The sequence below is a fragment of the Toxorhynchites rutilus genome, chromosome 3 (assembly GCF_029784135.1).
Source record: "Toxorhynchites rutilus septentrionalis strain SRP chromosome 3, ASM2978413v1, whole genome shotgun sequence".
In the NCBI taxonomy this organism is placed as follows: Eukaryota; Metazoa; Arthropoda; class Insecta; order Diptera; family Culicidae; genus Toxorhynchites; species Toxorhynchites rutilus.
In genome coordinates, this window is record NC_073746.1 from 85,822,241 (window position 1) to 85,845,844 (window position 23,604).

The window sequence follows — 23,604 nt, forward strand, 5'->3', positions numbered from 1 at the left end:
TGCCGTGGAAGATCATTACGGTGAATTGTTTGATTCTACCATTTTTGCTACTGTTTACGCCGGGATGCCAAAGTACACAGACAAATGGGTTTTTACGTTTTCATTGTATAACAAATTTTACACATGATAATTTGATTTGAATGAATACTTGCTTTGTAACTGACAAAAGGACACTTAAGCATAAAGATACATCCTCTGCCAGGCAAGAATATGGTCATGCCGTGAAAGGGCGAGATTTGTCTCAAGAGTTTCCTGTACCCGATCGTGAGATCTCAAGGCGAGTTCATTCATATGATATTCAACCCACACTTGGATTATCTTGGCGCTCACCATGGAACAGAATTCGAAACGATATGAAATATTCCACCAAAATCAAGGATGGAAAGGTTTCCTCTGAAGGTTTTCCTTCCCAGAACCTATGCTATCCGAACAGAAACCGACGAACTGAAGGACCTGAGAATAGTAACCAACACTTCATCCAATTGGTAATAATTACATATATACTCAAATAAAATACAAAACTCGATTCATTCCAATCCTGAATCACGAAACCAGTAGCAGCTCAGGATTGATTGGAGATACAAAAATGTTTCATATCGAAAGGCAGATAATTTTATTGTCTTTTTCAGGAAAAATATTTAAAGAAAATGGTCCGTTACAGTTTTGATGAATTTCCGTACTTTTCCTCAGATACCCTCCATCTAAGTTCGAGCTCTTTGCTGGTCAACATCAGCGGCCATTTTGTTCCACGATCTCTTCATGTCTCCAGCATTCTGAATCACTTAGCATCCTCCTTCAATTTCCGCTTGACAATTGACCCATTCCACGAGGTTACCAGAGAACCGAATATCTAATCTAGTTTTAGAAAACTTTGTTTGAATAAGCCTTAGTTATATTATAAATTCTTTGAAACGAATTTGATTTTAATACACCAAGCATTGGAAGAGGCGAGTTTACAAAACTACATAATTATATTTGAAATATTTAAGGTTTTCACCATTTTCAAGTTTCTTTAGATATCTCTGCACTTGATTAACCAAACTTCAATGTCTATATATATACCATTGGATAGATAGTTAAATATTTTTTTGAAGAGCTGTTGGTAGACCTAGGTTTCATCTTGTAATTTGTGGGAAACAAAGATTTGAAAAACAGGTATTTTGAAGTGTTGTCAAGTTACAAAAATAGAGCATTTTTTTAGTTTATCATTAACCTAACCTAACCTAAGTTCCTAATTTAATTTAACCGTTTAACCTAAGATTAACCTAAGTTCAAATATTTTTATACTTGGGTTTCTCTAAGCAAACCATGAGGGTCAACTACCCACAAAATTTGGTTAAGATCGTTCCACAAATAGACAAGTATCAAACGTCTCAAGAAGTTGTTGTCACGTCACACAAACTTTACAATCCATTCCAGCGTGATATGACAACATTTTGACTCACTACAAACACCTTTTTTAAGGTATTATGTTTTTTTTTTTCTTATCTGTATTATAGTGATTTTCAACTCATTTGGCTGGTACGTCACTTTTTACTTCCATTTTTGGAAGAATGTCGGGAGTGAGAATTGAACTCGTGACCTTTAGCGTGAGAGGCATGGATGTCACCACTACGCCAGATCGCCTCCACAGGTATTATGTATAAATCACACAAAATTAAACGATGTTCTAGTAAAATTTCCCACAAGAATCAACAGTTGGAGAATGTTCTATAGTTATATTGTCAAATACTTTTGTGAAGTCACAACACCTGACTTTTTGCTGTTTCCGACTTTTGAACATTATTTTTGTATTTTCAGTTCCGTTTGAAATCATACAAATGAACTTCTTCTACGTTTTGTCAACAATATATGAACGTAGATTCAAGAATAAAGAATATAATCTTGCTTCGCCACTCGATGAACCAGGCTTGCGCGAGACATTGATGGTAAGCGTCAGAGTGAACGTATAAACAATCACGGTGTTAAAAACTGGGGGTCGGTTTAGGACCACCTCGAGTTTTCTCAAATAACGGAATGCCGTGAACTACAGATAACAGGTAGATTTAATTTATACAGCTTATTTTGATGAACATACTATAAGCAATTGAAATTGCCTTATTTTGTAACGCTTCGCAATCTAAAAGAACATTGAACTCATTTTGCATACAGGAAAAAAATAATTTTCTGTGTTTTTGAAGCAATGAAGGCGCAAAATGGCGCTAAAACGCTAGAATAAAGAAATCCAGAAAAAAGTCACCATATTATCAAATTGTCAGCGTTATGACACCTTTCATTTGATACTACTGAAAATTCGGTAGGAAGTACCGTTCCTGAGATACAAAGGGAGAGTAGGTTCAGAATCACCGGCCGCGTTAGGACCCCCTACCCCTATAGGATGGACCTTTGGAACGGGAAGTGGGGATATGAGAGGAAAGGGGGAAGTATTCAGAGTAATAAAAACATAAAAAATAGTACATAGCTTGCCACAATACGTTGAAATTCTAATTTAATACACCTTATTGATTATGTGACGTGACAATGCTTCGTGGAGACTGTTTTTTTCGCACGTCACGTCGCGTTGTCACGTCACGAAATGTATGCCGACTTTTTCAATGTTCTTGCGAGTTTTTGGAAAAAATGAATAAACAGGAATCCACGTTACTATTTTGTTGACAAATCATAGAACAAAGTTTATTTGTATGTTTTGAAACGGAACTGAAAATACAACATTAATGTTCAAAAGTCGGAAATCGCAAAAAGACAGATGTTGTCACGTCACAAAAGTATTGGGCTGACATCAAGCGAGTTTAACTGTAAAATATTCTCCAACTGAAGATTCTTGTAGGAAATTTCCTCAATTTTACTTTAATATCGTTCACTATTTTGAAATCGTATAATTTATACATAAAAACGAGCAAAACCTGTGAGTCAAAACGTTGTCACGTCACGCTGTGTCAATTGCCCAATATTTTACGGTTGGGCGAAATTTGGGGTAATTGGGAAAATTGGAGTCTTTTTCAATGGACGACGAAACGTATGTGAAGATGGATTTTGGATTGCTCCCAGGCATGACATTGCCATCTGCCAGGTAGCTTTTGATTTGACAAGCTGCCACTACGAGAGGTGCTTCAGTGATATCGTGGCGATAGAGTCGATTGCATTGAAAAAGACTTCGTACTTCATCAAAACCTTGTTGTACAACTGTCTAGCGCGTCTTTTTGGCACCACATTTTACTTCAGCGCCCAGTTAGGTTGCTTGCAGGCACGGAAACTATGATAACCTTCTCGCATACCGATTCTCCGGATGGTACTTTGATTAGAGTTGTGTTTTAGGTCCATGTAGTAGTACGAGAGTCCCGGGTTTGACTCAATTGTTCTCAATTCCTTCAACCTCAACTTCCGAACGTAAATTCTACTACGACGCGTCCACTGATCCATCAGAACAACAGTTGTACGTTATCGGAAACGTTTCACCGGTTTTTCAAACAATTTGCTGTCAAAAGATTTCAGATACGCCTACTATGACCGAAGAACACAGTTCTCACCGCAGGGAAATACCTTCCTCACAGTCGACTCGAAATGCGCTGCACTTTAACGCTAATTTTAGTACGGAAAAATTTATCCTATTCTACTAGATACACACACACACACACACACTACAGCCACAGCCGATATTTATAGAGTTGCGAACCTTCTAGTTTTGCTTGGAAATTTCCAGTTTTTTTTAAAGCATGCCAGCCAAAAAATCTCTTGCTTTTTTAATTTTTTTTTTAGTTTTATCCAGCTTTTTTATTTTTTTATTCACGCAATTCGAGTCGGCCGCCAACCCGCCATCGGAAGCGGCAGCTTATCGCAAGCAAACCTGTCTTCACAGATTGCCCGCTTAATTTGAAACATAGGAGACGATTTTTCAGTTAGGTTTGAGCATTAGCGAGCGTCGGAAGGTATATGTTTGCCTGGTGCATTACGTTTGCCCGGTCAATTTTTGCTTTGAAAAAAAATTGATATATTTCAAAGCAAAAATATCATAAAAACTAACTGAGTAATCGTTAGAAAACAGGTTTGCTTGCGAGAGGCTGCCGATTCCGACGGCTTGTCGGCGGCCGACTTGGATTGCGTTAAATCGGCGGCCAAGATTCCATATCCTCGTTGGATGAGGATTTAGCCTTTACATTGGTCTTAAAAAATTAATGAGAATTACCCTCCGTTGGCGTTATTACGTAAGCACCAAAGTTACATACTGATACTGTTACTGTATATCCTTTTTTTTGCTAATATAAACAAAATGGAGAAAAAAATCAATTCTTCCAGCTTTTTCCAATTTTTTTCGAAATTTTCCAGCTTTTTCCAGTTTTTTTCAAATTTTTAGAGCTTTTGAAAAATAAATTGGTGACATTGCATGGTGGTGGTTGCAGTTTTGAAATTCGTTGGAGTTTGAATGATAAAACACTCATCTACTAATTTAATCCCGAAGACTACGACGTGATCACATAGCTAAAAAGAGTGAACTAGAATAAATTGATTGAAAAAGAATTTACAAAATGCTTAATTACATAAGCGTAGCGTAACCATACATTTCAGCTGTTTACGAAAGAGTTACAGAGTAGATACTAAAACAAGTCATGATATTTTTGAAATTACTTCAGAAAACTGTTCAGAAAAATTTTGACTGTTCGATTTTCCTTATTTTCGTTTTTCAACCTGATTGGTACCTAACAGGACCCGAAATCTTCGAAGGTGAAAAATGAGGACCGACTCTACTCTCAGCAGCTTTGTTTCGACTAGAACTGCTTCGGCAGTCGCCGCCAACAAAAAGTGACTTGACTAGAAAATGAATTGACTAGCGTTGACTAGCGGGGGTGACTGGTGAACTAGTCCAGTCAGTTGTTATTTTAACTAACTCGACTAATGAATACAAATCTGCCTCTTCATTCAACTGACTTCAATCCACACTTCCATTTCCCCCCTGACACTAATTCATACCCGCGTACACAATATTATTCTTACGTCCATATAAAGAGGAACGAAAACATGATTTCTGATGCAAAAAAGAAGTTACCCCATCAATGGACGGTTTATTGCCTGCCCATCGTGAACTCAAACCAACGAACTTAGACATTTATCAAGTATGCTATGAAGGTCCTCGCGTTAGTTTTAGTTAGTATTAGGCGGGCAAAATAGCGCACACAGACTGCACGCTATTTTATACGTGTGAGTAATTTTCAAAACGTGTGAGTACGATACAAAAGAATCTAGCTCACCTGTAGCGTGTGTCAAATCACGTTAAACTCAAACATCGATGTATGCACACGTACATGGGAAAGAGAGAAACGAATTCGTTTTGGGAGAAGTCACTTCAAAATGCAATGAGGACAATTTGACTGGGAAGAATGAAATGATATAGTCGAGTCGGTAGAGGGAGATAGCGACTAAACGCCCGACTGACTGTTTAGTTGTTTTGGCGGAGAAACTGCGTGAAGAAGCCGAAAGTCATTACTAACTGACTATGGATATAGTCAGTCAGATAGTCAGCTGACTATCCTCAGTTGACTATGACTATGCAGAGCCCTGGTACCTAATGTAAATTTTCTATACAATAGTGACTTTATTCAAGTTTATCACCTAATAAACATCCAGTATCTACACTCACAAAAACTAAATCTTTGACACCGGCAACATGGGAAAAATGCACAAAAAAGTGAAAAATTTTGATGAAAAAATGAGGTCAAGTTTAAGCGCAAAGTTTTTGAATTGGTAAATATTTTGTATGAATAAGAAAAAAATTACAGAATAAAGAATAATGGCTTTAGAGGTCTGAGGTATCATTTCATTGTGGAAAAGGGAAAACTTGCCATAAAAAAGATTGAGAATCCCTGTTCCCTGCTATAAATGTGTTTGCAGCTACCCAGTTCCAAACATAATCGAGCAGTCATTGGCCCGATGTCGACCGAAACGAAGTAACATCCCACTCTACATTGTTGTGTCGAATTGGTCCCAACAAACGGTGTCGACAACGATACCGATATCGTGCCATTTTGCAACGATTTTGTCGACCTACCCTTCGTATTCGACAACCAATTTCGAGCCAAACCTGTGCCAATCTGGCACCGCGTCGACCGATTGCAGTACTGCTCAACCGTTTTTATGGCTGTGTGTTTTCAAAAAGTTTAATGTTAAGCAAAAAAAAACAAAAAATTGCGTTGTTTACAAATATTTATTTATAATAAATTCATACAATTGTGCACTGTTGCTATTCGCAGCGATTATATCGTCATCAGTAAACTCCCGTCAGCTACAAATTTCTTCATCGGAATCGCAGTCGGCTCAATTATTTTTGTCCCTTTCGTTCCCTCTAGCAGACACACCTAACTGCGTGGGCAATCATGACTGTTGAGATGGATGAGTTTTTTATTCTGAAATGAAATTAAGAGATCAAAATTCATATCATAAGTAAAAATTAAAACCAGTCATACTTACGGGTATTCAAATTGGTTACGTTCGTGTTGAAGTTGTTGTTGGTGATTATGGTGAGATGAGCGCTTTGGTCTGATCCCAAAAACAATACTTTTCCGAAGCTGCAAACTCCGTTTTCATTCCATCCAGATCACCGCTATTCTTTCATTTTCATTTATACATTTCTGCTGTTGCTGCTGCTTTCCTTCCTTTGACGCGATATATTAACAAAGACTAGCTGCGTTCACCACAAATTCGCCTGTATTTTGTCTCCGTGTTGTTGATTTTGTTACTGAAATTAATCAAGGAAACATCATTTATATTTTATAATTAAATATCAAAATTATCCTTACTTACAAAATTTAGTTCTCGAGTCATTCTCTGTTATGTTTTAAATGACAATTCAGAGAGAAAGAGAAAAAGCAATCTCTACAGTGATGCCGTTTCGCTCAGTACCAAAAAATTGCATACAATTATAGTTCAACTATAGACAGTGCTGCCTGCGGGGGGTAAGGCGGAGGTAGATTCCAGCACTTTTGTAGCATGTTACTTCGTTTCGGTCGACATCGGGCCAATGACTGCTCGATTATGTTTGGAACTGGGATGCTACAAAAGTGCTGGAATCTACCTCCGCCTTACCCCCCGCAGGCAGCACTGTCTATAGTTGAACTATAATTGTATGCAATTTTTTGGTACTGAGCGAAACGGCATCACTGTAGAGATTGCTTTTTCTCTTTCTCTCTGAATTGTCATTTAAAACATAACAGAAAATGACTCGAGAACTAAATTTTGTAAGTAAGGATAATTTTGATATTTAATTATAAAATATAAATGATGTTTCCTTGATTAATTTCAGTAACAAAATCAACAACACGGAGACAAAATACAGGCGAATTTGTGGTGAACGCAGCTAGTCTTTGTTAATATATCGCGTCAAAGGAAGGAAAGCAGCAGCAACAGCAGAAATGTATAAATGAAAATGAAAGAATAGCGGTGATCTGGATGGAATGAAAACGGAGTTTGCAGCTTCGGAAAAGTATTGTTTTTGGGATCAGACCAAAGCGCTCATCTCACCATAATCACCAACAACAACTTCAACACGAACGTAACCAATTTGAATACCCGTAAGTATGACTGGTTTTAATTTTTACTTATGATATGAATTTTGATCTCTTAATTTCATTTCAGAATAAAAAACTCATCCATCTCAACAGTCATGATTGCCCACGCAGTTAGGTGTGTCTGCTAGAGGGAACGAAAGGGACAAAAATAATTGAGCCGACTGCGATTCCGATGAAGAAATTTGTAGCTGACGGGAGTTTACTGATGACGGTATAATCGCTGCGAATAGCAACAGTGCACAATTGTATGAATTTATTATAAATAAATATTTGTAAACAACGCAATTTTTTGTTTTTTTTTGCTTAACATTAAACTTTTTGAAAACACACAGCCATAAAAACGGTTGAGCAGTACTGCAATCGGTCGACGCGGTGCCAGATTGGCACAGGTTTGGCTCGAAATTGGTTGTCGAATACGAAGGGTAGGTCGACAAAATCGTTGCAAAATGGCACGATATCGGTATCGTTGTCGACACCGTTTGTTGGGACCAATTCGACACAACAATGTAGAGTGGGTAAGTTATAACCAAAAGAGATAGTCGATATAGAGAAAATCGATCATTTCACTTACACCCCTTTTGTTCTAAGCCCCTCAATTGATGTAAACATATTGCGATGTCGATATCTTTCGTCATTTCGTACATGTTCAGTTTGCAAAGTGCAAAGGCTGATGTACCGTGTTCGGGGGGAAGTATGAACAATGAATTCTTTGCTTAACTCGAATCGATCGTATTGCAGGATGTCCCGTGCGGTAATTTTTGATTCGATCGGATTCTAGAATAAGGATAATCATCTCTGGCACTTCTAAAAAGTCTTCCTCCTTCTTCTTCTTCTTCGTCTTCTTCTCCTCTGCCAAATAACACACGATTAAAACATCCCCGGCCAGAACGTGAATTAAACCAAAACCCCTGGCATGATAGGTTTGACGTCAACTACTCATCCACGGGAGCATTGTTGATAGTTCCATATGAATTAAATAGGGTTATGGAAGATTCTCTATTTTTGGAAGATTTTATCCAGAAATGCTCTAGTATAATATCCAAATCTCGCACAGCAAGTAAGTGTTGTTCGAATATTCTTCAATGTGTGCTTTTTATAATTTTACTGATACAAAACGATCATTATCGACAGACTGGTCACTAAGATTTGATTAACCGGAAGGCAACTTACCAATAATCTACTTGAATTTATGAGGGGTCTGCGAATCTGTTGCTGTTGTTGTTGCTGCAGGTGATGACTCGAGAATCCATTAGTGGCGAATGAACTTGTCCCATGGTGGCTGGTGGCATTGGAGGTTGTCGAATGGCTGTGACCATTATAGCTGCTACCGCTGGTGCTGCTGTGGCTGGTGCTAATGCCGTTGCAGATCTCGGAATGCAGTGTGGAGGAGGACCAGCGTGACGAGGTTGTCTGTACGGTTTGGGCGCGGACCACCTGAAGTGAACCAGACACGGTTCGTGCCTGCAGAATTTCCATCTGTTTCTTCTGTGTGTGCTGGGTGCTGCCGTCCGGGGTGGACAGGTTGTGTGAGACCATCTGCAAGTGTAGAGATATGATCATGAGGGGCATCTGTCATAAATCAATTCGAATAGTTGAACAAGTCGTAATAAATGTTTGTACGCTCGGAAGGACAGCCTTCGTATGATTTAAATAAATTTACAACTGCTGGATTGGTAATATCTTCGGGCACATTTCGTTCAGGTTCTACAAGAAGCCTGGAGGCGCGCAGAATTCATGATGAGATGTTCATACGTTTGTTTCGGCGGGTTGCTGGCTACCGGCCACAAGAAAGTGGAATAGTTAACGTTTCTGTGACAAGACTAAATGAATATGTATTTACATCTTTTCATTTTCAAACAGTTAAGAATGTTTTACGATCTTTTCGTGAGCAGTGAAATGGCACGTTTCTGAGAGTAGGAACTCTGGAATATGTTAGGAATGTTCAACTCAAAGAGCAGCCGAAAGCAAAAATTGTCAGTGACGACTATTTCAGCACAAATAAATGAACCAACGTATCGATAGTCATAATTCTATTTTTACATTCATCTATAGCACCTCTTGAACAACCGAATTGACACTCTTTCAGTCATAAACATGCGTCTGACACAAGTTGTTCAAATAGACAAGCATGTTTGCATGTTCCAGCAATTACAGCTTTCATTAAATAATTACGGATAATAATCGTTTAATGCCGTGCACGCCTTCCATACGAAAAAAAAATGGTGCGAGTTTGGGTTATTGAAATCGAGTTTATTCGCACCATAGTTGTGCTGTTGGGCTTCGGTATCAATTTACATAATTCACTCCTGCGACAGCCGTACTGAGATTAGTGTGTCGCCGATTCGGGTGCATGAAATCTGTCAATTTTTTGCGGTCTGCCGCCGTGTGAATGAGTGCAATGACGCAAGTAGAACCGCAATTTGGACATGATTCCAGTGTGTGAAATTATTATGCCGTGTGCATACGCCACGCAATACGTTGTTCCCAGGATAGATTTAAATTTTAAACATGAACCCGGATAGCTCAAGACTGTTTTGTCGCAAATCTATGAATGTTTCGATCATTTCGGTTCTATGAAAAATGTATCTCATTTCATGTTTTGCACCATAACATGTCAGCATGTTCCCATAACCTTCAAAACTAGGAAACACGAGCCCAATGTCACGGTATTTTGTGTAAACGGACAGTCCGCGGATGAATATAGTCATCAAGCCACACATACCACAACACGAGTGTCGAAAATTAACGCTTGTCAGCTGTGACCGGCTCAAATTCCTTGACCAAATTGATGGAGACTACACAATTTTTCGCCATTGTACGTATTCACCTTCATGCACATGAAGCCAATACGACGCGTCAATCAACTTTCCAAAAAAGTGTTTATAATACGGGTCTCGCAACAACAAAAACACGCGGAATCAAGATAAAGTGGAAACCCTCGTTCGGGAATTGGCTTCAAAAAAAAACCTGGAAACCACACGGTGTGCCAGCAGCATATGTATATCCTAAATTAGCGAATAAATTCGGATTGTCCATATTAGGACGGTCAGATCTCCGCGCAAATCGAAAACTCTGCATTAATTTCTACAAGAAGGAAGATGATTGCGAGAATTCATCTGAGGACACAAAGATGTGCCATTTTTGTTTATATGTGTTGTGACCTCCAACGGAAAAAAAATGTATTGATTCACATACCTTCGCTGCGTAGGTTGATGTTCGGAAGATTGACAGAGAAATGGAATGAACACCAACGTAGAATCCAGCAGTACTTAATGCAAGCTTATGAAATATAAGTTTTTTTGAGCACATTGGTCACTGTCATTCGGCTTATTACATCCCTTCCAATATATAGGCTACTTGGTGAATTTTCAGATGTGAAATTGTATGTAGGAACATTTGAAAATGATTTGGAAGATTTAAAAACGAACTGTTTTTGGAACACGAGAAGAGACGGACTTTTTTGCACATTAACATTTCAGAACACAAACGTCATTGTGGAATTGAGAGAACTTACTACAAGAATTATCAGTAGAAGAATAATTTTTATGTTCCCGATTCTTGACTATTATTTTCGCATGATGATAACAATATATTAGGCTGTCAAAAAAGTCCTGCGGTATTTTTTTTGAATTTTCATTTGTTCATAAATTAGTTACAATCATCTGTTTTAAGTCAAATATGCGCCGTTTTGTTCGATGACTTGTTCCCAACGAGATGCCAACTTCATAATACTCCTGTTATAGAAGCTCGCTTCCTTATTGACAAAAAACTCGGATAGCCAATTTTCACAGGCCTCTTTTGTGGCTAACTTCTGACTATCTAGCTCGTTCGCCATGGACAAAAACAGGTGGTAGTTACTTGGTGCAAGGTCCGGACTATACGGCGGATGCAAAAGAACCTCCCATCCGAGCTCCCGGAGCTTCTGGCGCGTCACCAAAGAAGTATGTGGCCTGGCGTTGTCCTGTTGGAAGACAATGCGGCCTCTGATTATCAAAGATGGCCTCTTCTTCATGAGTGCTACCTTCAAGCGGTCCAGTTGTTGGCAGTACAGGTCCGAATTGAGCGTTTGGCCATAGGGAAGCAGCTCATAATAGATTATTTCTTGACAATGCCTCCAAACACACAGCAGAACCTTCCTGGCCGTTAATGAGGGCTTGGCCACCGTCTGAGCCGCTTCAGCGGGCTTCGACCACGACCGTTTGCGCTTCACGTTGTCGTAAGTGACCCACTTTTCATCGCCAGTCACCATCCGCTTCAGAAACGGGTCGATTTTGTTGCGATTCAGCAGCGATTCACATGCGTCGATACGGTCAAAGATGTTTTTTTTTTGCGTCAATGTGTGTGGCACCCATACATCGAGCTTCTTTGTGAATCCAAGCTTCTTCAAATGGTTAATAACGGTTTGATGACTTATCCCCAGCTCTTGGCCGATGCTACGGATGCTACTATGCCGGTCTTTCTCGGCAAATTCAGCGATTTTGTCGCAATTTTCGACGACAGGCCTTCCGGAGCGTGGCGCATTTTCGACGACCTCTACACCAGAACGAAAACTTAGAAACCATCGTTGTGCGGTGGAAATGGAAACTGTATCGGGTCCATAAACTGCACAAATTTTATTGGCAGCTTGAGATGCATTTTTGCCTTTGTCATAGTAGTACTGTAAAATATGTCGGATTTTCTCTTTATTTTGCTCCATATTTGCGACACTATAACTCACGAACGACTTAACCAAACAAAACACTGTCAAGGACTGTCAAGGATAGCGCACAAAAATACCTTTCCAACAAGCTATAGTATGACTCGATACAATGAATACAACTAGAACTACGCGCTTACAACGACACCTCGAGGAAATACCGCAGGACTTTTTTGACAGCCTAATATATACTTACGAGAATTTCCAAATAAGATACAAGCAAATCAAGCTGACAGCAAATTCTTTATTATCAACTTCACATTATTCACATTAAACATTTTTGTAATGGCGAAGATTGCAGTTCGTTGTATTTTGTGTCTAAGGAATATTACATAGTTGTTTGTGAAATCCTGTTTAATTTTGTGATACATTGTAACCAGCTGGAAGCGTAATTGATAGTGCAAAACATAAGTGTAAGCTGCTACATCAACTGATATTTATTTTCAGCATTATCCCTAAAACAGCAGCAAGTGGGATAACCGCAAGCTGCTGTTGACTGAATTTCGTTTTTTTTGGTTGTGTTATTGTGTTGGTATTTCGCTACGCTCGTGCTTAGGCCAATGGATGAATGTGGTGTATGTAAGGATGGTATTGTGATCAGCGATGATCCGGTTGCTTGTGTTGGAAATTGTGGCGCTCGTATGCACAGGCGCTGCACGAATCTAACTAAAGCAGCTGCAAAGCTGATCAATGATAATGTAAATATACTGTTTAAGTGTAATGAGTGTTTATCTGCTAGCAAAAGTGAGCCACATGATTTGGTTGTTGACATTTCATTGTTGAAAGAGGAAATGAAAAAGCTCAATTTCATATCTGAGACAATAACCAATATTCGTGATACGGTTGCTTTGCAGATAAACAGTGCATTGGAAAAAGCTAAACATATTTTGGAAACGAGCCTTAATACTGCTCTTCAAGAACATATGAATAAGCATAAGAGCAGTGTGGCTAGAATTGTGGAAAAAATATATTGAACAAAAAACATGAAATTGAAAGTCAAAATATAGTTGCAATGAACAGGAAAAGAATTGTTGAAAGGGATACGCGATCGGAATCTGATTTTAATCCTAGAAGGAAAATAAAGATTATGTCGAATAGTAATGATAAACCAATTCTCAATGAAACCAAAAATGACGAGGTTTTTCATACTACTGACACATTATCTTTCGCGAACGTTGTTTCGAGAAATCCCAAGATATCAGAAAAACCGAAGGCTGGTCCTGTTATTGTTGTTAAACCGGTAGAGTCGATTCAAAGTAACGATAGTACCCGAAATGAAATAAAGAAAAAACTCGATCCAAAAATACATAATGTCCGCAGCTTTCGAAACGGGAAAGAAGGCTCGATTATTATAGAGTGTGCAACAGTAGAAAAATGTAATTCGATAAAATCCGATATTGAAAGCAAATTAGATGAAAAATATAAAGCTGTTGTCCCGAAACCATTAAAACCAAAATTTTGGGAATGTCTGATCGGTATTCCTCTGATGTTTTTATAGACTTGTTGAAAAGTCGAATTGAAAACATCGGGATAGGTGACGTTAATGTGGTTGCTATCTATGAGAATCCACGCTTCAAGTACAATAAATATAACGTAGTGCTTGAAGTTGACAGTAAGTCTTTCAAAAATTTAATAAGCGCTGAAAAAGTCAACATAGGATGGGATCGGTGTCCCGTAGTAGAAACATTCAATGTTATTAGGTGCTTCAAATGTGGAGAGTTCGGCCATATAAGTAAAAATTGTCCAAATGATGAAAAATGTTCTAAATGTAGTAAGCAACATTCCACATCTGAATGTTCATCGATATCGACCGAATGCGTTAACTGCCGAAAAATGAATAAAGAACGTAAGCTAAATTTGGATGTCGGTCATCCAGCATATAGTACAGACTGCAGACAGACAGTTTATAGAAACATTATAGAAAAGAGGAAATCTATCATTCGGTACGAACAATAGCAAACAACGACAAGTGCTCGAAGTAAAAACTCTAATATTCTGTATTTCAATATTGCTGGGTTGCCTACACACTTCAGTGAATTGAAACTAATTGTAGATAACGAACGTCCATCGTTGGTATTTCTCACAGAAACTCATATAGTAGATGCGGAAGCTTTCGACCAATACTATATTTTGGGTTATAGAGCTTTTTTTTGCTTGTCGCACTCCAAACATACTGGAGGGGTTGCTATGTATATCCAGGAATCAATATGTTTCAACATTCGGTTCAACGAAGCGATTGATAACAATTGGTTTTTGGGTATAGTTATCGAGAGAGGCATTCAGATTGGAAATTACGGACTATTATACCACTCTCCCAGTTCTATTGTACAGCGTTTTATTGAACTTTTAGATAACTGGTTAGAGCATTTTTTAAATTTCAGTGGAATTAATATTATCGCTGGTGATTTCAATATTAATTTGTTTGATGACCTGAACTCTTCCCAATTGAAGTGCCTGATGAATTATTTCGGATTAAAACAAACGGTTTTTGAAGCTACACGAATTACCCAGTACAGCAAAACACTGATTGATCATGTTTATTCAAATTTCGACACGGTTCAATCATTTACCGTTGACGAACTGAAAATAACTGATCATGAAACTATATTTATAAATTTCCATGATACTAACTGTGAAACAAATGATAGAGTTTTGACAAAGTGCTGGAAGAATTATTCGAAGGAGGCTCTGTGTGCTCTTGTAACTAGAAGCTTGGATTCTTATCCGGTTTCGGGTGATTTAGAAACCAGGGCATCTTTTCTTACAGATTCTCTGCGAACATGTACTAAAAAACTAGTCAAACTTAAGTTGGTCGAGACTGAAAACACGAGCTTTTGGTATTGTCTTGACTTAGTGCGAATGAAACGTACGAGGGATAGATGTTACAAAAAGTTTCGTAGAACTAATAGTGCTATCGATTGGCGTTATTATACAGTTGCTCGCAATAATTATTCGAGATCGTTGAAAAAAGCCAGAACAGATCATATCCAGAGAAAGATCGATCAGAAGAAAAATAATAGCAAACAGTTGTGGAAAATTTTAAAAAGGTTGATGAAATCTGAAAACAGTTGCCCGCGATCCATAACATTCGAGAATTCAGTTATAACATCAGAAAACCTAATAGCCAATAAGTTCAATTCATATTTCGTTGACAGTGTTTCACTTATTAATGAAAGTATCGATTTGGTTATTGAACCTGACGAAATAGTACAGCCGACGGCCAGTGGATGTAAACTGGATTGTTTTCACCCAATAACTTTTGCGGACCTTAAAAGAATTTGTTTTGCACTAGAAAAGTCGTCTGGTATTGATGACGTCAATGCAAAAGTTGTTCAAGATTGCTTTCATGTTATTGGATATTCCCTGCTGGACCTGATAAATGATTCATTAAGAACTGGGCACGTGCCCAATATTTTGGAAAGAATACTTAGTGGTTCCAATACAAAAAATTGCTGGGACGATTAAATCCGAAGAGTTTCGTCCTATCAATATGTTGCACACTATAGAAAAACTGCTAGAATTAGTCGTTAAAGGCCAGCTGGTGAACTATTTGAATAATAACTCATTACTAGCACCAGAGCAATCGGGATATCGGGAATCACATTCCTGTGAAACCGCCTAGAATTTGGTTTTAGCTAAGTGGAAGGAATATATCGAGAACAAAGAAGCGGTCATTGCAGTGTTTTTGGATTTGAAACGCGCATTTGAAACTATTTCCAGGCCCTTGTTGTTACAGACTCTGCGGCGCTTTGGTTTAGAGGGTTCGGCATTCGAATGGTTTGAAAGTTATTTGAGTAATCGAATACAGAGAACTGTTTTTGCTAATTCTGTTTCTGAACCAATAGCTAGTACGTTCGGTGTTCCACAAGGAAGCGTGTTGGGGCCTATTTTATTCATAATGTACATAAATGACATGAAACGAGTCTTACGTTTTGCGATATAAATTTATTTGCGGACGATACAGTTCTGTTCATAGCAGCTAGAAAATTGGAATCCGCAGCATTGCACTTAAATGGAGATTTGCATTGTCTTAGTAGTTGGTTGAATTATAAGCAGTTAAAATTAAATGTTGGAAAAACCAAGCACATGGTATTTTCTTCGAGATATTATAACACCGAGTGTTTGGTAGAGATAAATGGTGAGACACTTGATCGCGTTAGAGAGATAAAGTATCTTGGTGTTACTATAGATGACAAACTGCTTTTTAAGTCTCACATAGATAATGTCATCAAAAAAATTGCAAAAAAATACGGTATCATGTGTTTAAGAAATGAGTTGACAATTTCGAGTAAAATTCAATTATATAAATCAATAATATCGCCACACATAGACTTCTGTTCATCCATTCTTTTTCTTGCTAACGAAACACAAATGTTGAAGCTACAACGTTTACAAAATAAAGTAATGCGCTTAATTTTGCGTTGTAATAGATTCACTTCCTCAGCTTTCATGCTAAACACGATTCAATGGCTATCTGTGAAGCAAAGAATTGTATATTTGACCATGGTTTTCGTTTTCAAAATAATAAATGGATTACTGCCTCGATATTTGTGTGATCGAATTGAAAGAGGAAGTGATATTCATCGATATAATACCAGAAATGCAGACGAAGCACGAACGCCTAACTTCTTAAGTAGAGTGTCACAGAACTCCCTATTTTTTAAAGGTGTAACTTATTTCAATTCGATGCCTAGGCACATTAAAAGAGCAACCACATTAGTGGATTTTAAACGACAGTGTATTTCACATATCAAAAATGTAATAAAAATGGTTAAATTGTAATGAACGAAGTTGTTTTCAGCGAATTGTGTTTGTGTATGTGTATGAAAGAATGATTCGTCCCAATGATAATGAAGGATTTTTTGTATGTTTATAGAAATGAAAAGAGAAAAAAAAAAGAAAATAGAAAGTAGTCTACATAAGTTTGAGCACGCGCGCGATAATGCAGCCATGAGATATCTGAATTGTGATAGCGATTGGAACATGGTAGAGTTTGTTCTTATTGTGGAATTGGATATGTTAGTTTCGTCAAAAAGAAGCACAACTATGATTGGGGTTCGTTTAAGATCGAGGGAACGACTGTTGTCAAGTAAAGAAGGCTCAATAGCTATTTCTGAGAGATCAAGCAGACAACCGTCAGAATGAAGGGATAGGCTACAACCTGAAATTCATCCAACGGGTCAAATGTTCGATTAATCTGAAGAGTTAATAGTCTGACAATTTTGGCAGTCAGGTTACAGTGAACTCAGAAGATGCTATGGGATAGCTTGACGGGACAGCAAGCGTTTCTTCTTGAGATTTGACTGAACTGAAAGATTTGCTGTGACTTCTTACAAACATGTCCGAAGAAACTTTTGAATAGACGAAGCTAAGTGAAATACCGATATCACAAAGAGGTGATTTCATATCTGCAAATTAAATCAGTTCGTTTTTATTTGTAAAACTAGTTACGTATTAATTAATTATCAACTAGATAATCGACCAACTCAAACCTATGTAGGGGAATGAGGCGGGACCTTCATTATTATTATTATCGTCCTAACTCAACGATTGAAAGCAGCCTCGATAGTCTTCCGCAGTAAAGTCGTTCAGCATCCAGATCACAGTTTCCCTCTATGTAGGTTTAGGGACAACAAAATGTTGCAGAGGCGAAAAAAAACGTAGTTTCCTATCCCTAAAGTGATATATCGGAAATCTTATTTTTTTCTTCATTCGATAAAAAACGTTCGTTACATTGAATTTAGATATTGTGAACAGATAGAAGGAACAGATAAAAGGTCAGATCATCTGTTGATAGATGTTCTTCTGTTGCTGAAGGAAAGGGTCTATCTGAAAGAATAAAAGTTATAAAACACGTAACATATGAAAACTATTGAAATTAATATTACTAAATCTTTTTGCTGCGACCATATTCTGACGACATATCGATCGAATCGTAATGTCTCTGAGATTTGTTAGAGAAAATCGGAAACATTCCTGTAGCGGAAAACGGAGTAAGACCTCTTGGTGTGGTAAGGTAGACATGCTATACAGAAAGTATTAATAGTATATTTTTGTCATCCCGAAACACTTCACAACACGTTCATGAAACGCCAGAATTATAAACAAAACTAACTTTTTGTTTGTTGCGGTGGCAAGAGATATAATTTTCGTTGCTGCGGAAATAAGTATTTTTTCAAAAATAAAACAATTTGGTGATTACCAGTATCCCTGAATTTTAGTAGATTGTTTCAGTTCTGTCTGTGCTGGACCGTGTACGTTAATCAATACGAAATGTGTCAAAATGGAAAAAGTTGTAGTTGTAGTTACCACTGTCATACAGTGGAATTGCAGAAGCATCATCCCTAAACTAGACCAATTTAAATTTTTAGTTTACAGTTCTAACTGTGATGTATTTTCTCTCTGTGAAACATGGCTTTGTTCAGCCGACGAGCTGAATTTTCACGATTTCAACATTATTCGCCTAGATCGTAACGACTCGTTTGGTGGCGTACTATTGGGGATCAAAAAACGTCACTCCTTCTAAAGAGTCACTATCCCATCGATTATGAAGCGACCCTAATTCCTCCATATATGTATGTAGAGACGCTTGGAGAATGCTTCGCTCCATTTTTTCATATTTCATTGAAGCACACTTGCGCTTTGTCGTCAAGATCCAAAAGTGCATCACCCTTGTCGAAAATCGAACACTTCTCTAATTACATTTTTGTTCAAATTACGTTGTTACCGAGACTGCATTTTTTTCCTGACATCAATTTTGTTATTTTTGTGCGAGTGAAACAAATCTCAAGTTTCCACTCGGTTCGTGGCAGTTCAACACACACGGGACATTTTTTGATTACTCGGCGCGTAATTATTTATCGGCAGATATAGCGGGGTAACTCCAAGCGCCTCCCCAGAAATTCGAAGGTAGAAGAATTAGTTTGTAGAATTAATTTCGGAAAAATAAAAGAGTCGAGAGTTGCACGCTAAAACGATTGGTCGAGTTTTAGTTGTATGAAAGAAAGCCAAGACCGTGCAGGCAACGCTACAATTACAGGCATTGAAGTTGTCGCTTGCCAGATACAAATCAATGGCAAAGAACTCTGCATTGCTTCGATATATATTCCTCCCAAGACTACGGTAGGCCGCCATCAGTTCTTTGATATTATCGAGGCATTGCCGGAGCCGCGGTTAATCTTAGGTGACTTCAACTCCCATGGAACAGCATGGGGGTCACTCTACGATGACAACCGTGACACGTTGATTTATGATCTGTGCGACAACTCCAACATGACAGTTTTGAATACTGGGGAAGCAACTAGGATAGCCAACCCTCCTGCACGGGCAAGTATGCTAGACATATCACTTTGCTCTTCTTCATTATCCCTGGATTGCACGTGGAAGGTAATCCAAGATCCCCACGGTAGTGATCACCTACCAATAATTTTATCGATCGCCAATGAATCAAAATCTAGTGAGTCAGTCGATATTGCGTATGACCTCACGAAGAATATTGACTGGAGAAAATTTGCAGAATTAATATCTGAAGCAATCATTTCGATGCATGAACTTCCTCCCCTTGAAGAGTATAATTTTATATCAAGTTTGATTTACGATAGCGCACTTCAAGCTCAAAAGAAACGTGTACCGGCTACCACTTTCCGACGTCGTCCTCCATCACTTTGGTGGGACAAGGAATGTTCAAAGGTCTACCTTGATAAATCATCTGCTTTCAAAAAATTCAGGAAAACTGGATTAGTGGAATGGTTTCGAAAGTACCAAGCTCTAGAAGCCAAACTAAAAGGTCTGATTAAAGCAAAAAAGCGTGGATATTGGCGGAAATTCGTCAATGGTTTGTCAAGGGAGACCGCTATGAGTACTCTTTGGAATACGGCTAGGAAAATGCGTGGCTGGAACCATACCAATGAAAGTGAGGAATACTCTGACCGTTGGATTTTCAAATTTGCAAGGAAGGTTTGTCCCGATTCTGTTCCTGCACAAAGCGTCGTACGCGATATTCCGCTCCAATGCGATTATGAGAATTTTTCGATGGTAGAATTCTCAATTGCCCTCCTCTCATGTAACAATTCAGCTCCGGGGTCGGACAAGATTAAATTCAACTTGTTGAAGAATCTTCCCGGCTTGGCAAAACAGCGTTTGCTGAACTTGTTCAACAAGTTTCTGGAGCTGAATATTGTCCCGCATGACTGGAGACAAGTGAGAGTGATAGCCATACGAAAACCCAACAAGCCGGCTTGCGATCACAACTCGTATAGGCCGATTGCAATGTTATCCTGTATTCGCAAATTGTTAGAGAAAATGATTCTACTTCGTTTGGACAAGTGGGTCGAAACGAACAATTTGCTGTCAAATACGCAGTTTGGCTTCCGCCGAGGTAAAGGGACGAATGATTGTCTCGCGCTGCTATCTTCTGAAATCCAAATCGCATTTGCTCGCAAAGAACAAATGGCTTCCGTTTTTCTCGATATCAAAGGGGCATTTGATTCAGTTTCCATGGAAATTCTCTCAGAGAAGCTTCATAATCGTGGACTTTCACCAATTCTGAATAATTTCATGTACAATTTACTGTCAGAAAAGCACATGAATTTCTCTCATGGCAACTCAAAATCTTCTCGTTACAGTTTTATGGGCCTACCGCAAGGTTCCTGCCTAAGCCCCCTCTTGTACAGTTTTTACGTCAATGATATGGATGATTGTCTAACTAGAGACTGCACGCTGAGACATCTTGCAGACGATGGAGTTATTTCCATCACGGGTACTAATCCCGTCGCTCTGCAAAAGTCGTTGCAAGATACCATGAACAATCTGTTCACGTGGGCCCTCAAGCTGGGTATCGAATTCTCTACGGTGAAAACTGAGATGGTCGTTTTTTCTAGGAAGCACGAACCCGCCCAATTCCAGCTTCACCTATCTGGCAAAACGATCCAACACTCTATGTTTTTCAAATACCTGGGTGTATATTTTGATTCTAAATGTACCTGGGGGAGACACATTGCGTATTTGAAACAGAAATGCCAGCAAAGAATCAATTTTCTCCAAACAATAACCGGAACATGGTGGGGTGCCCATTCAGGAGACCTCATTCAGTTGTACAAAACAACGATATTGTCAGTGTTAGAATATGGAAGTTTCTGCTTCTGATCAGCTGCCAGGATTCATATTCTCAAGCTGGAGAGGATACAATATCGTTGCTTGCGTATAGCCATGGGGTGTTTGCATTCGACACATACGATGAGTCTCGAAGTTTTGGCAGGAGTACCCCCGCTTACTCTTCGGTTCACAGAATTATCCTACAGATTTCTCATCCGTTGCAAGATCATGAATCTATTGGTGATTGATAACTTCGAAAATCTACTACAACTGACTCCTCAGTCAAGTTTTATGTCTTTATACCATGAGTACCTTACCCACGACGTGCACCCTTCACCAGGCATCTCCAACCAAGTTTGCTTCCCATACTTTTGCAATTCCTCTGTCATTTTTGATCTGTCCATGCGACAAAAAATCCATGGAATACCAGATCACCTACGCTCCAATGTTATTCCGTCGATATTTTCGGAAAAATATGGGAAAGTTGGATCTGATAAAATGTTCTTTACTGACGGTTCATACATAAACGGGTCCACTGGCTTCGGCATCTTCAATGAAAATTTCAGTGCCTCTTTCAAACTCAAAGATCCTTGTTCCGTGTATGTCGCAGAAATGGGTGCGATATACTATGCTCTAGGGATCATTGAAACATTGCCCATCGACCATTATTTTATTTTTTCAGACAGTCTCAGCTCAATAGAGGCAATCCACTCAATGAAAGTTGATAAATCTTATTTCCTAACAAGAATAAGACATCTATTGAGTGTTTTGGTCGAAAAATTATTCAAGATTACCTTAGCATGGGTTCCCTCTCATTGCTCGATTCCGGGGAATGAGAAAGCGGACTCGCTAGCTAAGGTGGGCGCTTCAGAAGGCACACTTTTTGAAAGGCAAATTGCCTATAATGAATTTTTTCACATTCCTCGTCAGGACACACTCGTTAGTTGGCAGCGCATGTGGAGTGAAGATGAGTTCGGTCGTTGGTTACACACGATTATCCCTAAGGTCTCGACGAGTGCATGGTTCAAGGGATTGAATGTAGGTCGTGATTTCATTCGCGTGATATCTCGGCTTATGTCCAATCACTACAACCTAAACGCGCATCTCTATCGCATTGGGCTCGCAGCAAACAATCTTTGTGATTGTGGCGATGGCTACCACGACATCGAGCATGTTGTCTGGTCGTGTATCCGGTTCCATTCTGCTCGCTCTCAGCTCTCTAGAGCAAAAAAAAAATGGAAAAAAATAGTCCAATTGGTGCAATGGGGGTAAAACGAATCTTTTTTGACTGAGTAAGAGGCCTGTGAAACATTCAACCAATTTCTTTGATGTTGCGAATTGAATTTCTCATGTATTGTTTATACCTCAATATGATATTGTGTCACCTAGTTTTCAAAAAAAGAAAAAAAAATGATGGGTTATAGATATGATATAACCGCAAGATTGACGTGGAACTACCGTTGGCTTGATAATCATTTGTTTGTATTGATTAAATTATTCATTGATTGAAACAATTTTCAAATTAAATTGATTTCAACATATTTGCTGGGAAAGTAAATAATTTGAACGAATGCCATATAATATAAGGCACCTTGATTTTGATGGCTGGGTTAGGGAACACGCCACACAACCATTGCGAACTTTATATGTCTTGTACTCTGGGTCATTGTCTCGCCAAAACTTGAATTCGACATCAATCCCTGTGTCCCTGTGATCTCACGCAGAGATCACGAGTTCAATTCTCACTCCCGACATTCTTCCAAAAATGAAAGTAAAAGTGACGAACCAGCCGAAATGAGTAGAAAGTCACTATAATATAGAAAAAAAACAATCCCTGAAAAAAACTAAATAAGTTATATGTGTAGAAAATTTAAAAACCATCAAATTTCTAAAAATAACGATTTTAAAAACCACTTGATGGAAAAATTGATAAATATTCCTTCCGAATGTTTCTCTCTCTGTGCAGCTGGCTTTGCAATTAACACATCGAGCCAAGCCATGACAAAGTAGGCGTAATTACAATGGTTTTCGCCACATTGTGTAGGGCACAATCATGCTGGGTCATTATCGCCGGCTCACAAGAAAAATGATTCTCCTGCTGGAATGCTATGGGTTATTTCATTTCACATTCCAGTCACAAAACCGCTTCCACCAAGGATGACATCTGCGCAATACAACTGCAACTGCACCTCATGAAGCAATATTTTCATTTCGAGGCCAACAATCCTAATAAAAGTGTTTATTTTGAAAAGAGTGCAC

The 23,604-nt window shown here is 38.6% G+C and overlaps 1 protein-coding gene and 2 long non-coding RNA genes across 8 annotated transcripts in view; 1 reads left to right on the forward strand and 2 right to left on the reverse strand.

The window, feature by feature from the left end:
• Window positions 1–23,604, reverse strand: part of LOC129780367 (serine-rich adhesin for platelets) — a 239,832-nt gene that overhangs the window by 51,080 nt on the left and 165,148 nt on the right. For 5 of the 6 annotated variants that reach the window (XR_008743896.1, XR_008743898.1, XR_008743895.1 and 2 more), the window contains exon 3: window positions 8,727–9,092. Coding sequence is in view for 1 of the 6 variants with exons in the window: in XM_055788556.1 (XP_055644531.1) it covers window positions 8,727–9,092 (366 nt within the window). In the remaining 5 variants the exon portion in view is untranslated. Of the gene's footprint in view, window positions 1–8,726; window positions 9,093–10,751; window positions 10,884–23,604 lie in introns of those variants that run through there. The other variant, XR_008743897.1, reaches the window with a different exon arrangement.
• On the reverse strand, window positions 6,254–7,027 carry LOC129780373 (uncharacterized). The gene is made up of 3 exons (XR_008743900.1): window positions 6,793–7,027; window positions 6,460–6,727; window positions 6,254–6,395 (listed from the first exon to the last, which is right to left on the reverse strand). It is a non-coding gene; the product is annotated as an uncharacterized LOC129780373 (long non-coding RNA).
• Window positions 7,199–7,792, forward strand: LOC129780372 (uncharacterized). The gene is made up of 3 exons (XR_008743899.1): window positions 7,199–7,226; window positions 7,292–7,559; window positions 7,624–7,792. It is a non-coding gene; the product is annotated as an uncharacterized LOC129780372 (long non-coding RNA).